Raw genomic sequence first — 18,487 nt, 5'->3', positions numbered from 1 at the left:
TGTGTTGCTTACTTTTCAAGCGTGAATGAAGAATACCCTCAAATATTTTGAGCTGTCGCCAAGTTCAACCGGGTGTGAAAAGGTCTGCATGTTTTATGCGATTTTGAATAAAAATGTTTTATTATTATTATTATTAGCAAAGTGTGAAATTGGGTGGGAAATCCTATAATATTTTATAGTGAATGAAGAATTTCATTGCTGCTTTAAGACTCATAGCGAACTGGAGTTAAAAGTACATTTGCCTGGACAAGTGCAACAAAAACTTAGAATGTCAACAGACTTTTGGCCGAGTTACTAGTGTCTCAAAAAAAGATTCATGCCTTCACAAAAATTAATTTGAAAAAAAAAATCGTTTCAATAATAACGTGTAAACAAATTGAAAGCTTATTTCACGAATCAGTCAATTCGAGAGAAATTGAACAATGCGACATTAAAACAGGTTGTTTTTCTTGACGAATTCGGCCGAGAAAACCTACTATTTTAATTACTTGACCCTAATAACTTGGTGAGTATTCTGTTTTTGAGTGGCAATGTATCCCAATGAGAAAAAAATCTCACTCATTTATCTTAATTGATAATAAAATAGTATTAAAATGTAAACTTAACCAGTATTCGTTTGTATGGGTTTTTTCAGCCTACACTGAATTCCTTGTGATCTCTTCTTGGACCTGATCTTCAAGAACGAACCATCGAGGTGGGTGTGGTGAGGTTTAATTAATGATTCTATCAGGACCTGGGAAGGGGCAAGATGTGCTCCGCCCCCCCCCCCTCCAAAAAAAATACTACAGCTCCGGAACGCTTCGCCCTATCGGAATGCATTTTGGTGACCTTTCTTAAATTTTATTGGCAGGCGAAATAAAAACAAAATCGATTCGATGGGTTGCCATGACAACCGGTTTTATAAACTAGGCTTCTCATAAATGTTAGCCCTCATACGCCACTGTTATATAACAAAGAAAACATTCTTCGAACAATGATTCCTCCAATCTCATGTTTTTTGGGTTTCTTCCCTTCAAATCTGACGGCGGATTGTCATGAATTTTAGACTAGTTCTCCTGTTATCAAACCTCAATATTTTTCACTACACTTCCCTTTTTTTAAAACTGTTTTATTGAAAAAAAAATCTCACCTGATTTGGTTTAGTTTCATGCTTTGTTTACGTACAGAATGAATATCTGCGTGGCAACCGTTCTTTCAATCGCCCTCCTTCTGGGTAACTCCGTCAACCTCCGAGCTTCCGTTACTGGGCCGGTTGCCTCGGACGGTGATGGTCCTGCGTCTCAGGCGTGTCCGATGTGCTGCCAGGGGTCGGCTGCAATTCCCGGCATACCAGGTTTGCCTGGGTCCTTAGGTCAGCCAGGGTCAAAGGGCGAGCCAGGTCAAAAGGGTGATATTGGACAGAGTGGACCTATGGGTGAGCGTGGAGCAGCTGGGCCTCAAGGGGACGAAGGCATAGGCCAGCCCGGAAAAATCGGTCCAAGAGGAGTCCCAGGTGTTGTAGGGCCAATGGGGGAAACTGGTGTCAAAGGTCAAAAGGGTGAGCCAGGGGAGACACCAGACGACTCCAACCAGCGGGTAGCATTCACCGTGGTGAGGACGAGCGCCTCGGATACCTCTACGAGTCACGACACCCGTTTGCCCTTCCAGGCGACCAAGACGCTTCTGCCGGGAACCAGCTTCGATCTCGAGACCGGCGCGTTCACGTGTGGTGTGCCGGGCACCTACGTGTTCATGTTTTCTGTGAACAAATATTCTTCCAGCAGCAACCTGCGCGTTCATCTCAGGAAGAACGGCGACGCGGTTGTCTCTGGCCATAGCAGTGATTCAAGTCACAATGAGCAGGTGTCTGGGAGCGCGGTGGTGGTTCTGCAGCGTGGAGATACGATGTATCTCACAATGTACGGTAGGGCGTATAGTGAATCCGCCTGGCACTACACCTCATTCAGTGGCTTCCTCCTTTACCCCGAATAAACACAACAATCACAACATACAAAGATACACGAGCATTGTGTTGCTGATTTTTTTAATCGCTTTCCATTTTGCCGAAACAATAACCAATGAATTAAAACAAATAATGTTCAATGACAATGTCACAAAATATTATTATTAATGGTTTTGCATTGCGCATGCGCCGATCTGTATACAAAAATGGATTCACCATTTTTTTAAATTCTTGCAAAACAAAATATTTAGCTTTATGCACGAGTATTGAGATATGGTGAAAAGTATGCGTTAAGTTTTTTGACGAATTTTTTTTGGGGTACCCATTGTAGGCTTATCGGGAAGTATTTTGATGGAATATTTTTTCAAAGCAAGCTGGGTCATTATTTTTTTTTTTTGAAACAAAAGGTTTGCAATAAAGCAGTGCCACCATGTACATGTATCCAGAAATGTTAACAACTACAAAAAAAATGTGTTTATGGTGTTATCTCGACCAACCTGGATTTTTTTAGGCCATGTTTCTGACCGCCATTTTTTTTTATTGCCACATTTGGTCAACATATAAAATAACGTGTTTTCTTTCCCGAAAACAAATGCAACTTGTTTGTAGTATTGGGTATTTAAAACAGATTAATTAAACACAATAACTGTATCCTAATTGAAGCAAACAAAGTATAAAAGACATACAGACAAACAAAATATTTTGCTACCTACCTGGATAATTTTAGAGCGTTTACTATAACATGTTATTTTCTTCGCCATATGTTCCCTGTATGCCCAGCACAGATAATGTCAATTAAATCAATCCCATGCATGTATCAATTTTTATTTCATGTCACGAAAAAAGTCTCGAGTGATTGAATCTGATTTTCTTATAGACTTTAAGCTTGGCATTTGGATCAACAATTGTTTGAAATATTCTAATGCTATTCACAGCAATTAGAATACACTGGTTTTTATTAAATGATTGCATTATTTTAAACGTTATAATATGTGAGAATTATGTAGAAGTAACAATTGACTGGCTATGAAAACAGTATGCATAAAACCTCATTCTGAGGATTACCAAAAGCACCACCATTGTTGATAAATACTCTCTTTTTTCGCTTGGCTTCGTTATGAAAAAAACAATGATTTTAATTACTCTCAGTTGAAACAGAAACGTGCCCATAGTAATGAAAAAAGTGGAGTTGGCTGTTGTTTTTAAAGCCCGTAAAAGTACGACAAGTGTTTCTTGATTAAAAGACTCCAAATTATTTGAAGACTTTCATTGTTCTTAATCAGCATTACTTGATTGCATTCAAGAAACTCACTTTGAAAACATCAGTGAAAGTGTGAGCCCGTTAGATGGTAAAGAAACAATCTTAACGAAATCAATCAAAACAAAGTACGAATTCCATTCAAGTGAGAAGGGTCTTTCAACTGGTTGGAACTGTCCTTTGTCACTTTATCATTTCAAGTGAATTTCTTTGTATTGACTTTTATTTGGATGCCATATTTGGCATCCCTGCTGACAGCATATCCTTGGATAATGTCTCCAGTCAGCACATGTACATGTAAGCTGAACAAGTACGCTTCCTGGGAATAGGTAGACTCCTGCAAGAAATCAAAGAAAAGGTTATAATGGACCCTTCCTGCATGTCAATCAACAGTGCACATTGACCAATCAGATCACCACTTTTGATCAGGTGACCACAGTAGCTCAGTCAGACTGGGTCACAAGCACTGTTAGATCTATTGCTCACCCCGCCCCCATTTTTGCACCAGCAGTTAACACACCCCCCCCCCCCCCCCAGTATTCTGTAAAGAGTGCCCTTTTTACACAAGTAACTTTTAGTTTTTACACAAGTGTCCTTAGTTTTGTTTAAAAAGTTTCTTGTTTCGCCAGCGGCTTTTAAAGAATTTTTGGTATTTTGTGTAAACGTCAGCAATTGTGCCGCCATGAAAAGCGCCACCCATTGACCTACCGCCGTTTGCGAGTTAACCACGCCCCTTAGACAACTCTATAAGCCTTTTCGCTGATACCACCATCTTTGAATTATTTTTTTCGGGGGGGGGGGGGGGGGGGAATTACAATGAAAATACGTCTCATCATGCAACTGTAACTGAGAATGATGGGATGTCTTTTCATTGTAATGCCCCCCCCCCCCATTTCAAAGATGGCGGTATCCGCAAAACGGCTCATGGAATTTTGTACGTTAACTTTTGTTTGTCTCAGATTTTGGCGTTCTGCGTCCATTTGTATATCATGTTTAGACAATATTTTACAAGCTGCGTTGACGCAATTCCACCGTGATAGGTTAATTGTCCGATAGTGGCCATTATCGCCGGTTTGTACTTACATGACAATGAGCTGAACCTCCTGGGAATGTTGCCGAAGCAATTCACGGATCCGCATCTGTCTGTTGGTCTGAAAGAAAAAAAAAGATTTCAGGCGAAAAATGTCGTGATTGATGGATGTTTACTAAAGTCGAGTTCCATGCACTTGGCAAATCAAATGAACTGAGAGTTGTACGAAAAATGGATTGAAAGTGATCAATCTCATTATTGAAAATCAGCCTCCAGAATGTCAAAGGTTGGACACAATTAACAGATGTTGCAAGACTGGACTTAAAATCACACAAACCAGGGACTAAGCGTAAAGTGGATACTGGGAAAGCTTTAAGTGTATTGCCTCCATGCATGGCCAAAAGAGGGCGCTTTATAGTCAAACAAGCAGAAGCCGGAATGAGGGACACTTCACTGGTTCACTCATGCTGGTTATCGTGTATTTGGTACCAGCATTTATAAGCCACGATGGCGCCCAAAAGGCCCTCGTTTATAGTTTTCTCTGTGGGGGGGGGGGGTGCTTGAGCGCAAGAAGGAGATTCTACCTTCTCTTTGAGCGTGGTGACTTCTTCCTTGCTGATCTTCCAAGGAAACTTCTCCGTGGTCTCCAGGCTGCTTCCTAATCCAGCATCCAGGGTTTGGAGAGCTCCTTGATGATTGTGTTGGTCTTGATCTTACCCAACCCACCAATCTAGATGGAAACCAATTAGGAAGGAAAATTTGAATGCATTTGCTCTAAATAAACTGTGTCCAGGTCTTGGAAAAGACCAACGTTAGTGCTGAAAAAAAGCCAAAAATCTGGACAAATCTGGTTTAATGATCTTGTTATACATTTTGCAACTTTGACTTAATTCTTTAAAGACCTGCTAGCATTTTACTTAAACTGTTCATCAAAATTCATTCCGCAAAGTCTGTGAGTACACATTTCGGTACTCAAAATACTCATCGAAATATTCTGCTCACCCTGTATGTTGAAATCACAAAAACTAGGTACTACGCGTTAAGTTACGGAAGACAGATAGTGCCACTCAATGAGTGTGAATATATTTTTTGGGTGCGTGTGGGAATATTTTTTTTGTACAGCGGCCGCCACTTATTATGTGGCGGCAGCTACATAAGTCGTCATAATAAGTGGCAGCCGCTGTGCAAAAAAAATATTTACACACGTACAAATAAAATATATTCACACTTTTTTATGTGGCGTCCGCCAGATAATAAGTGGCAGCCGCCACATAAAAAGTGTGAATATATTTTTTTTTGTACAGCGGCCGCCACTTATTATCTGGCGGCCGTCAGATAATATGTGGCGGCCGCTGTACAAAAAAAAATATTTTCACACGCACCCAAAAAAATATATTCACACTCATTGAGTGGCACTATCCATCTTCCGTATAAGGTGGGTACTGGGAAGAGCTCTAAGTGTATTGTCTCCATGCATGGACAAAAGAGGGCGCTTTATAGTCAAACAAGCAGAAGCCGGAATGAGGGACACTTCACTGGTTCACCCATGCTGGTTATCGTTCATTTGGTACCAGCATTTATAAGCCACGATTGCGCCAAAAAGGCCCTCGTTTATAGTTTTCTCTGTGGAGGGGGGGGGGGGGGGTGCTTGAGCGCAAGAAGGAGATTCTACCTTCTCGTTGAGCGTAGTGACTTCTTCCTTGCTGATCTTCCAAGGAAATTTCTCCGTGGTCTCCCCTGCTTCTTCATCCAGCATCCAGGGTTTGGACAGCTCCTTGAACTGTCTCAGGCTCTACTCCTTGGGCTTCTTGTTCAGGTCCGGGATGACCTCCATGTCCGAGCAGTTGATGCGGAACTTGCTGAGCATGTTGGCCATGTTCATCTTCTCCCTGTCCATTTGCTCCTTCTTGCTCGTGGTGGCAAAGACGCGCAGCTTGCATTTCTCCCAGTTGGATTTCATGGAGATGAGGTGAGGGATGAGTAGGGTCAAGCCTGGGGGTGGTGGGAGGTGGGGGCGGGGGTTGGGGGGGGGGGGGGTTCACAAACAAAAATTATACAGAGCATTATATAAAGCATGTGTTTCCTTAGACATGCAGCCATCCAGAATAACCTGAGAGATCTCTGAAAGGCTCCATGAAATGAATTGGGCACTGAAACATATAATACAATAATCAGGCCAACCAAGAACCAAAAGTGTGGTGTTTTCTACTACATACAAAAAAACAACTGTGTGGTAAGGTAGGTAGAAATCTGTTTTGAAGGGTTTGACATTTCAATAGCCTAAAAATATAGGGTGGGATGATAGTCATTAAAATTTCCTTTTTTTCTCTACTTTAATTTGCATGCATTAATTAACATGTGAATCATTCTGCCGACTACTGACCAACTTACACAAAAATAAATATAAAGTTTATAGTTTTCACTGGGGGGGGGGGTGCTTGATCCCAAGGAGGAGATTCTACCTTTTCTTTGAGCATGGTGACTTCTTCCTTGCTGATCTTCCAAGGAAACTTCTCCGTGGTCTCCAGGCTGCTTCCTCATCCAGCATCCAGGGTTTGGAGAGCTCCTTGATGATTGTGTTGGTCTTGATCTTACCCAACCAACAGCACAGAACTCCATCTTGGGCAAAATCTTGTCCTTGTACCAGCCTTCAGAAAAAGAAAAAAAACAGTCAATTGTTATTTAATGAACGTTAACTTGGCCTCGTTGATAGTTTTCTCTGTGGAAGGGGGGGGGGGGGTGTTTAAGCGCAAGGAGATTGACCTTCTCGTTGAGCGTATAGTGACTTCTTCCTTGCTGATCTTCCAAGGAAACTTCTCCGTGGTCTCCCCTGCTTCTTCATCCAGCATCCAGGGTTTGGACAGCTCCTTGAACCGTCTCAGGCTCTACTCCTTGGGCTTCTTGTTCAGGTCCGGGATGACCTCCACGTCTGAGTAGTTGATGCGGAACTTGCTGAGCATGTTGGCCATGTTCATCTTCTCCCTGTCCATTTGCTCCTTCTTGCCCGTGGTGGCAAAGACGCGCAGCTTGCATTTCTCCCAGTTGGATTTCATGGAGATGAGGTGAGGGATGAGTAGGGTCACGCCTGGGGGGGGGGGGGGGGGAGGTGGGGGCGGAGTTGGGGGGATCACAAATAAAAATTATGCAGGGCATTATTTCCCTCTGACATAAAGCATGTGTTTCCTTAGACTTGCAGCCCTCCAGAATAACCTGAGAGATCTCTGAAAGGCTCCATGAAATGAATTGGACACTGAAACATACATTAAAATAATAAGGCCAACCAAGAACAAAAAGTGTGGTGTTTTCTATTAGATATAAAAAACAACTGTGTGGTAGGGTAGGTAAAAATCTGTTTTGGGGGTTTGACATTTCTATAGCCTAAAAATATAGGGTAGGATGATAGTCGTTAAACTTTCACTTTTTTTCTCTATTTTGCATGCATTAGTTAACATATTGTGAATCATTCTGCACTACTGACCAACTACCTGATTCTACCTTCTCTTTGAGCGTGGTGACTTCTTCCTTGCTGATCTTCCCAGGAAACTTTTGGTCTCCAGGCTGCTTCCTCATCCAGCATCCAGGCTTTGGAGAGCTCCTTGATGATTGTGTTGGTCTTGATCTTACCCAACCCACCAATCTAGACGGAAACCAATCAGGAAGGAAAATTTGAATGCATTTGCTCTAAGTAAATTGTGTCCAGGTCTTGGAAAAGACCAACGTGAACGCTGCAAAAAGCCAAAAACCTGGACAAATCTTGTTTGATGATCATAATGTTTCATAAGGATAAGCTTCCATCATTCACACAAAACCTGCGACTGTAGCAATAACTTACGATCAGCACTGCTCCGCATATGAGAAGGCTTGTGCTCTTGGTGATATGGGAGACGAAGTGAACCAGGGCAGGCCTGCATCCAGGGCGACCAGTCAATGCAATAATCTGTGGCCTGCACAGGGAAATACAACCATCCACAAATTGAAAGGAAGAGGAATTAGAACCTGGGACCTCCGGATTGCAGTTCCAGTGCTCTACCAACTGAGCTACCAAGCTCCATCATGTTTAGTCTCCCACTTTGTCAATGTCTATGTTAAGAATAGGCATTGGTCAGAGTTGTAATGACTCGAGTCGACTCGAGTCACAATTTTATGCAGAATTTATGTTCATGTTACTTATTTGCGAATACAGTTCGGTACAGCCGCCGCTTGTAGTGTACAAACATACAACGTGTCACAGACTCCCGCCTTGTGGTTCTGAAACGCACATATTCCGGAACCGGACTTAATAAACGCATTTTCCAATCCGTGGTTTCATCATTGGCTTTGAGCGATTTCTTATTAAGCTATATGATTCCAACGCCGTCTAAATGTATACCCTCCTTTTAAAAATTAAACAGATACTTGCCCACTTTTAAAAATTCAGAAACAGTTCTGTATAATGCAATTTGGTTTTGATGTTGTCAGCAATCAGCAACACCTCATGTGCGAGCTTGTGCGGTTCAGTTTCTAAAGAATGAGTGTCATATTTGGTAGAATTCTGTATTCCATTGTACAACACTGTATTTATTCCTGGATGAATCCATACAACCATAGAGTGCTGGGGCGGTTTGGGGCGGTATAAGGAGTAACAGGCAGGGCACTTTGAGGGGCAGGGACTAATGACTTCATTGCATTATGCTTAGTGCTTTTTTTAATCATTTGGATAATGGCTAAGTGAACATGCTTCTATAGACGAGCTACATTCATTTATCATTGATTATCTGCTGATCCTAAATTGAAGGTTATGCGACTCTGCAAATATCACGAGAAGGAAGATTGTGTTGACTTACCAATGGCTATGCAGGCAGCTGTGATAAAGAACGCCAGGATGTGGGCTCTACGTGGCTCATCCCCCGGCCTAGAACCAACAGCACAGAACTCCATCTTGGGCACAATCTTGTCCTTGTACCAGCCTTCAGAAAAAGAAAAAAACAGTCAATTGTTATTTAATGATCGTTAACTTGGTTATCGTTCAGATCGGAGTAAACTTGAAGTTAACACAACCTAGATATACCTCACGGTATACCAAACGTTAAATCTGACACCGTGGCAGCAAGGAGATTTCGACCTTTCTATGAATATGCCTTTGAATGAGCATGACAACTGTTTATAAAAGATATAGACATGTCATACTTGGCAATAGGGATAGTCAGTGGAAAGAACTTGGGACAGGTGTGTACAAAGTTACGCGCAAGACCCACACTTTGTTTTTAAGGGAATTACTGAGAAGACGACCATATTGGTAATGAGGATATTTTATTATGGAGTAGATAAACCATCTTGGTTAGGAGGGTACTTTTTAGAAGGGTATTATTTAGAAGGGTATTAAGGAGGAAACTAACCATATTGGCTTGGAGGATATTTTTTCTAGGAGGGAATTATGGAGAAGACAAACCATCGTGGCTGGGAGGAATTTTTTAGAAGGGAATTATGGAGGAAATTGACCATCTTGGCTAGGAGGATATGTTTTAGAAGGGAACTATAGAGGAGACTAACCAGCTTGGCTCTGAGGTTTTTTTATGAAGGGAATTATGGAGAGGACTAACCATTGTGGCTAGGAGGATATTTTTTTAGAAGGGAATTACAGAGGAGACTAACCATCTTGGATAGGCAGATAGGAGGATTTTTTTAAGAAGGGAATTATGGAGGAGACTTACTATCTTGGCTAGGAGGATTTTTTTCAAAGGAAATTATGGAGAAGACCAACCATCCTGGCTCGGAGAATATTTTATAGAAGGGAATCATGGAGGAGATTAACCATCTTGGCTAGGAGGATATTTTTTTAAGAAGGGAATTATGGAGGAGACGAACCATCATGGTTAGGAAGATATTTGTTTTAGAAGGGTTTTATGGAGAAGACTACCCATCTTTGCTAGGGGGATATTTTTGAAAGGAATTAATGAGGATTTTAACCATCTTGGCTAGGAGGATATATTGTTGTTTTTTCCATTTTTTTTTAAATTGTTTTATTTTTATAGAAGGATATTTCATTAAGTATTAAATATCATGACAAAGGACGAATTAGTTATAATGCAGGCTAGGGGGCTTACTTTGTTAATGAGGAAAAAGGATTTAGTTGAAGGATAAAATGGAAGGAAGGGTTTTACGTTTATGCGTGGAAGCTAAGGAAAATGACAAACGTTTATTAATAATAGAACAAGTGAGAATTGTGTAAAGATAAGAAAGTACGGTCTCTCCATTCTCGACAACAAATCACCCACTCTTTATGGCGTTTATGTCAAATCACAGACAATTTGCAATTGTAGCAGATAACTTAGGATCAGCACCGCTAAATTCTGATCGTAATGCCCCTGAAGGACAAGCTCGTGGCGAATCACAGACAACTTGCAACTGTAGCAAGTTACTTATGATCTGCACCGCTAGGTTCTGACCAAATGCTTCACAAGGACAAGCTTTTGTCAAATCACAGACAACTTGCGACCGTAGCAGATTACTTACGATCAACACTGCTCCGCATATGAGAAGGGCTGTGCTCTTGGTGATATGGGAGACGAAGTAATCATAATGCTTCACAAGGACAACCTAATGTCCAATCACAGACAAATTACAACTGTAGCAAATTACTTATGATCTGCACCTCTAGGTTCTGATCATAATGCTTCACAGGGACAAGCTTTTGTCAAATCACAGACAAATTGCGACTATAGCAGATTACTTACGATCAGCACTGCTCCGCATATGAGAAGGCTTGTGCTCTTGGTGATATGGGAGACGAAGTGAACCAGGGCAGGCCTGCATCCAGGGCGACCAGTCAATGCAATAATCTGTGGCCAGTACAGGGAAATACAACCATCCACAAATTGAAAGGAAGAGGGAATAGAACCTGGGACCTCCGGATTGCCGTTACTTTGCGAATGCAGTACGGTACAGTACAGCTGCCGCAACTCTAGAATGCAGGGCCACTACACTCTACGTCTTGTTTATCTATTTTTCATGACTAGTTATCTGATTTATAGAATTCAATTTAATGCGTCACTTAATTTGTGAGATATAGTGTGTCCAGCTGGACTGTCGTTTCTGTGCAAAAGTGAGGCAAATTTTCTTTTTGGACTGCAAGCAGCCTATCGCCAAGTTTTTGTATATTCTTTTAATATTTTCTAACTCCGAGTCATTTTATTTTTTTCAAGTCATTCATGATTAAAGAAACACAAGTTAAATTCAATAGGGTAACGCGTTATTTCGCTTTGTTTTGGGGATTGTTAAAATACATATCTAATTGACATTATTGGATCTATATAGGGATAATAGTTTTCAGCCATTTCCAATTGGTTAATTATCAACCTTACCTTTTTAATAAAATTTGGTCAAAAACTTCACTTTCCTCTAGCATTTGTCTAGACAATGCATCCTAGCTTTTCATTCACCATGTTCACACGACTCTCAAAATATTTATAAAAGAAATACCAAAAAATGCGCTGCTCAAACCACAAAAATAGCTGCCTAAAATTTGAATGAATGTCCGAAAAGCAGGTTTTTGGTGATCACAATATTTGTTTGTCTTTAAAGTGCGAATACAAAGTCTAGATAGACTGTCTTAGGGCGGTACTCTTACGTATCTGCTGCGCCAGTCGGACAATAATGGGATATCATCAAACAACAGGCGGCGCCCTTCACAATTAACGGTGTCAAGTGACAATCTCATACCCCATTAATTCCCCGCATTAACTAAACAAAAATAAAAACGGATAACGAAACCATTTCCCAATTCCTAAGCAAAAAGAAAAACAGATAACGAGAACCACTCCCCCCAATTCCTAAGCAAAAAGAACAACGGATAACGAAACCAATTCCCACTTCCTAAGCAAAAAGAGAAACGGATAACGGACTTCGAATCCAAAATCCATTCTCGACAGCAAAACGGATAACGAATAACGATTCCCCACTTCCTAGTATCGAGAAAGTAATTGGGATTTCTCAATGCATGATGGGAAAATTCGGACAGCGAAACTTTTTCGCAACTTCGTCCCCAGGGTTAACTTTATTTTGTAACTTTCTTTCCTGTATTAAGTACTTGTCAGTGCGTACAGCTCAACACTACGTAAACGAGATTGTATATGACGCCGTTAATTGTGAAGAGCGCCACCTGTTGTTTGGTTATCCGATATCAACATTATGGATAATGTAGCGGTAGGCTAGGCCTGTACATCAGGTAAGTCTGGACTATTTAGGGCCTACTTGTCAAAATTCAGCTTCCTTTCGGCGTACTGGAAAGATTCCCATATCTGGACATTACTCAATTTTCCCTTCAGTGATTTATGCCACCATTCCTGTTTAAAACGTCCAAAAATATTGGATTTAGCAGGGAAATTTGTTACCAAAAAACTATAGTCGGAGTCCCTTTACTTTAGTTACCAGCGAGGTTTCGATTACGCACGGTTAGCGGAACGACGACTTTTAGGTCGAGTTCGGGCGGTCTGTTCTTGACACGCGAACTTTGTTCTCGCGCTCGAACCACACGAACACGTCCCAAGAACATTGTACTCGGAACAAAATCGCACACCACCTATCCGCCGGGGGTTTGCACGAACACACGTAAAAAAGCGCGGGATTTCAAAACAGCGGCAGAAACTTCTCTAGCAAAATGGCCGACGGACATGACGGATTCAGCGTTGCTGAGAAGGGGTAGGATATTTTAATTGCTTTTAATTCTTTTTTCCCTCGGGTAGGTAGTCAGTTCTGAAGACAAATTTGTTTGCAAGGCAGAAGTTTGAAGCAAATTTCACCGCGGAAACATTTTGGTGGTTGATATTAGCTGTAAAGCGACTGTAAGTATGGTATTGTGTAAGGAAAGGGGTGAACCGTAAACTAGTAAAATATTCTTTCCGACTCTGTGAAATGTCATGAATGTGTAATGTTACGTTAATATAGCTCCATGGTTTAATAATGCAGATAAAACTAGGCCTAAGTCAGTAAGAAAAACTAAGTCAGTAAGCACTAACTTAACTGTGTCTGTGATCATGGTCAGATGGTGTGATTATTTTGCATACAAAATTAATGTCCCTACCTAGCAGCTGCCTGGTATTTACTATAGGCTACTAAAAAAGCCTTAGTACTCCTTAGTCTAAGGAGTAATGTTACACGTATTTATATAATTTACCTAGCTGCCTAGTTGCGATAATCGTAACCCACCATCCTCCCGACGCGACGGTCGAAGACCGGAGGGTTAAGAGAGTCGAGACAACTAGGGCTTAGTTAGTGTACAAAATTTACATAGGCCTAGTTGCAATTTTGACCATTTTTGCCAGACTAGTCACCAGATTTGCCCAATTTTTACCTCTTTCCTCAAAATATTTTCTCAATGATGTTTTGAGTGTTATGAACGGAGTCATTACACATTGAAGATCGATTCTGTGTTCTTAAAATGTGTGTCATGATCTTTGAAAGTGGTAAAAATTGGGCACATCTGGTGACTAGTCTGGCAAAAATGGTCGAAATTGCTATTATGTAAATTGTGTACACTAGTTGTAACCCTCCGGTCTTCGACTGTCGGGAGGATGGTAGGTTACGATTATCGCAACTACTAGCTGCCTAGCACTTTTAGCAGCCTAGGGTGAGCTCAATATGCTCAATAACTGTTGAAACTTTTGTTTACCCTTATTGGAAATAGGTACACAACAAAGCAAGTTCCTGTCATAATCCGCTATGTTCCTGCTGGTATTGCAGAGCGTTTGAAATCTGGTAAGCATTTTGTTTGGGCTCGTAAATCCCCTTATATATGTGGGGCCTATTTTAAGTTGGGGGCTATCCCAAAAACTATGTCCGAGACTATTGTTCCATACCTGTTGGTAGGTAGGGCTTTATACATTATAGGCCTAACATTTTTTAACAACAAATGTTTAAATTTTAATTCCATCTTGTGAATTATTATGAGTTCACAATGACAATGAACGTATGAATCAGACAAAGATTTCTCATGGAAACATTTCTAAGTCCCCCAAAGCACTCACTGCACATAATTGGTTACCGTGCCAGTACAAATGCAAAAGTAAAACATTACCAGTTAACGGTCAAATCTACACTGCCTAGTTTTTATTTTGTTTTTTATTTTTAACTTGGTGACTTTAAATGGGAAAGGGCTGCAAGGTTTCATTATCAGTACAGACAAGTTTCCCTTTTCCAATTATTTCCATCTCAATTTCATACAAAGAAATTATCTTAATTTGCTACACAGGTCCTGTGCATTACATGTATTTAGACCATTATTTTTATATTGAATCTTCTCATAGATGAAAGTTTTGCACAAACATTTTGTGCAACGGTACAGCGGCCTGGCAGGACTAGCCAACCGAAAACACGAGAGACACCTCCCCTAACCAACAGAACTGGACAGCCACGGTTACATGAAGCAGGGATGCCCCATCCAACCCAGTCCAGCCTTACACCAGGACAAGAGACAGAGGCAGGGCCCTCTTCAGTTGGACATGGTAAAATTTGAACTAATATGTTATGAGCATGTAGTGTAGTATTATGTAACTTCCCAGACGGGGGTCTTGAGCACAGAAAAACATGGAAATTAAACAAATTCAGGTCAAATTTACTTGCTCTTCAGCTGACAGAGTTATGCAAAATTGTAATGAGACAGGGTCCTCATTATTTCATCAGCTGAGTTTTTGGTCTTAGTATGTGTACTTTTCTTTAGTGTTGTTGTACCTGAGATCAAACCCAAGTCACAAACTATGAAGAGTAGGGCTGTTCAATTTCGAAAATTTAGTATTTGATTATTTGAAACTAGTATATTTAAATGGGTTAGACCATTATTGTTATATTATATTCTTCTCATAGATGAAAGTTTTGCACAAACATTTTGTGCAACGGTACAGCGGCCTGGCAGGACTAGCCAACCGAAAACACGAGAGACACCTCCCCTAACCAACAGAACTGGACAGCCACGGTTACATGAAGCAGGGATGCCCCATCCAACCCAGTCCAGCCTTACACCAGGACAAGAGACAGAGGCAGGGCCCTCTTCAGTTGGACATGGTAAAATTTGAACTAATAACATGTTATTAGCATGTAGTGTAGTATTATGTAACTTCCCAGACGGGGGTCTCGAGCACAGAAAAACATGGAAATTAAACAAATTCAGGTCAAATTTACTTGCTCTTCAGCTGACAGAATTATGCAAAATTGTAATGAGACAGGGTCCTCATTATTTCATCAGCTGAGTCGGCTGAGTTTTGGTCTTAGTATGTAGTATGTGTACTTTTCTTTAGTGTTGTTGTACCTGAGATCAAAGCCAAGTCACAAACTATAAAGAGTAGGGCTGTTCAATTTCGAATAGTTTAGTATTTGATTATTCAAAACTGCGTTAGACTGAATATTCGAATATTCAAAATTCGCCAATCATATTTACACGAGCCAGTTAAAACTCCATACTGCGTCAGTTAAAATTTGAAGGCATAGCGTGTAGGTGGTTTGCGTGTGGTAATCGCTATTATGGAGCACTGGTTGCGACATTATTTTGCGTGCGCCTTTTGTTGCATAAAGATTATCACTAATACTTCACTGTTAACATTACATCACCGCGCAGTGTGTGTGTATGGCGTATATGTTCTACATGAATATGTCAACAGGCAAATCCTGAATCACAGTTGTAAAATACATGTACTACATGTATACTCATGCCTGATTTTTTCCTTTGTTCCAGATGAAAGAAAAACCTGGAGTGACAGAGATAGTACCCTGCTTGTGAGCTTGAGAGTCAAGATGGAAGATTCATTCCACGGAACCAAAGCTCATAAAGTGTTATGGAATAAAATTGCCAAAGAAATGCAAAGTAAGGGTTGTTTGGTCACAACAGACCACTGCCAAAACAAATGGAAATCAATTAAACGAGAGTATAAACAAACAGTGGATCATAATTCCCAAACAGGGGCCAATAGGAAGATCTGTAAATTTTACACTGAATTAGATGAATTATATGGCAACAACGAGAGTACCAGACCATCCATGACACTTAGCAGTTGTAGTGTGCCATCTACTACAGGTAACCTCCTTGATGAAACGGAGGAACCTGCTGAAAAAGTGGCAAAGCTGCCCATAGGGCGAAAAAGTCGTAAGCCAACAAAATTGCCCAATGTAGTAGACTGGCTTAATGAGTTTCATAAGGAACAAAGAGAGAGAGACAAACGGCGAGAAGAAATGGTGAGAGAACACAATCGACAGAAACTTGACAGATTTGACAGACTTCTCGATATTCTTGCTAAATCGAAAAAAGAGGATTGAACATTCTCGATTGATCAGTTGATCAGGCTAAAAGTTCTGTGTTGTTGGTGTTCCTTTTTTGCTAAATCGTCGCAGAGCTGACAAACCGGCGAATCGACCATTTTTGCGATTTCGATATTTTGTTATTTTTAGGCTTTATGAAGGTTGCTCTTTCAGGTATTTATGCCAAAATTCTTAATATTTGTCTGGATTTTGAGATTCAGAGCCCCCCTTGTGGCGAATCACTCACAAAAACAAATCCATAATTTGACATAGTGTCGAATACGAAATTTCGCTGGTAAGCAGCTTATGTAAGGTGTGCGTTCCAAGTACCAACGAATGTTATTCGTCAGTTTGTCGGATTGCGCGTGCGTGCACGCGCGATCCGACAAACTGACGAATAGCATACAAACATTTCGCTGGTAACCAGCTTATGTAAGGTGTGCGTTCAAAGTACCAACGAATGTTATTCGTCAGTTTGTCGGATTGCGCGTGCGTGCACGCGCGATCCGACAAACTGACGAATAGCATACAAACAGTGTGAAGAACAACCGGATATTGCAGTTTAATGTAATTTGACAAACTGACGAATGCGTTTACGATCAAATAAAATCATATCGCACAACTTCTCTGATTAAATAAGTGACCTGGTGGATTCTTAGTTTCATATTTTATTCAGAATATATACTAACAGTTTTTTTATCGAAACATTGAGGGTAAAATACGGCGCCCGGAGAAGTGTCCAACTTCAATCGCGAATTACTCCAAACAAGGTTTTCGCTTATTCGTCGGTTTGTCAGCTCTGCGACGAAATACTCTGCAAATATAAATATAAAAATAACTAGAAATGTGTTTGTGGACAAACACTGAGCTGTTTCGACCGTTTTATTAATGACTGCCGTAAAGGAGTTTCATCCAGGTCGAATGAACATGTACAAGCGTATTCTATACAAAAAGTGTCCATCCTATGTAAAATTATAATATTTTTCATGACGTCAGGATGACGGCACACATTTTAAAAACTTTTCTGTAACTATCTACGACCTAACAAACTTTTTTGCAAACATTTTTTTTCGAATTAACCACGTTTTATTTGTGAGATATGAGTAAAAGGTCCAAAAATTGAATAATTCATATGAAATCACATGATGACGTCATCGTGACGTCACTGCAATTTTTGTCTATAACACTTCCTGGAATATCTGCATACCGAGATTGAACCCAATCGGACCTCAGGTTCTCTAGATATAGTGACTTAAACTATGCAGATTTAGGATGATGTCAAGTGACACGTGATGACGTCATGATGCCATCATGATTCGACCTGAATCTTCAGATGGTGGTCCAAGTGTGTGCCAGGTTTGAAGTCGATCGGACCGTATTTTATACATTTTTTGCAAAATTTGATTAAGGGAATAAATGTGTGCTCCGGAGGTTTTTATCACTCTGTTTAATACCACTTAGAGTCTGGGTGCTGATAATTACCCGAGCCGGAGGCGAGGGTAATTATCAGCACCCAGACTCTAAGTGGTATTAAACAGAGTAATAAATACCGACGGAGTACATATTTATTCCCATTCATAAATACCTTTTCGGTAAAAAAAAATCATATAATTCGTTCAAAACATCCCGATTTTGTTCAACAAATTCACTTTATGCTTTTGAATCATCCCTCCTGCAAAATAATGGAGTGTTCAGCTGGCGAGTAAGATGAAAACAACCCTTTTATGGAGATTGACGCGCGCGTATCATGTTCTATGCGATGTCGCGCAGAACGCACCTGGCGCGTTGCGTTTTGAATTTAGAACTATAACATTCTAACTCCCTGGTAGTGTTGCGCATGTCTACGTGAGGATTGTGAACGTTCAACCAATGAAACGATAAGAGGCACTGGATTTTTAGGAGTCCACATTTTATTGTAACTGGAAAAGTGTTTAAGACCAGCTAGCCATGTCTTTATCATCCGCTTAATACCGGCCACGTGACGGGCTCTCGACCA

The 18,487-nt window shown here is 40.7% G+C and overlaps 2 protein-coding genes across 4 annotated transcripts; both read left to right on the top strand.

The window, feature by feature from the left end:
* Positions 1-1,167: 1,167 nt before the first annotated feature.
* Positions 1,168-1,971, top strand: LOC119739764 (complement C1q subcomponent subunit B-like). The gene has a single exon (XM_038214820.1). The coding sequence runs from the start codon at positions 1,168-1,170 to the stop codon at positions 1,969-1,971; it is 804 nt and encodes a 267-aa protein (XP_038070748.1).
* A 10,705-nt stretch (positions 1,972-12,676) lies between these two features.
* Positions 12,677-16,649, top strand: LOC119739746. Of its 3 annotated transcripts, XM_038214793.1 has the most exons (5): positions 12,677-12,906; positions 13,892-13,962; positions 14,511-14,708; positions 15,067-15,264; positions 15,932-16,649. In XM_038214793.1, exons 1-5 carry the CDS (start codon positions 12,866-12,868, stop codon positions 16,507-16,509), a joined length of 1,086 nt encoding a protein of 361 aa, XP_038070721.1. In that variant the 5' UTR covers positions 12,677-12,865; the 3' UTR covers positions 16,510-16,649. The 3 variants fall into 3 exon arrangements, with proteins under 3 accessions (XP_038070721.1, XP_038070730.1, XP_038070738.1); XM_038214802.1 differs by lacking the exon at positions 13,892-13,962; XM_038214810.1 differs by lacking the exon at positions 15,067-15,264.
* Positions 16,650-18,487: the final 1,838 nt, after the last annotated feature.

Source organism: Patiria miniata, unplaced genomic scaffold, assembly GCF_015706575.1.
Source record: "Patiria miniata isolate m_02_andy unplaced genomic scaffold, ASM1570657v1 HiC_scaffold_10, whole genome shotgun sequence".
In the NCBI taxonomy this organism is placed as follows: Eukaryota; Metazoa; Echinodermata; class Asteroidea; order Valvatida; family Asterinidae; genus Patiria; species Patiria miniata.
Note: the sequence above shows the minus strand (reverse complement) of the source record. Positions and strands in the feature narration are given on the sequence as shown.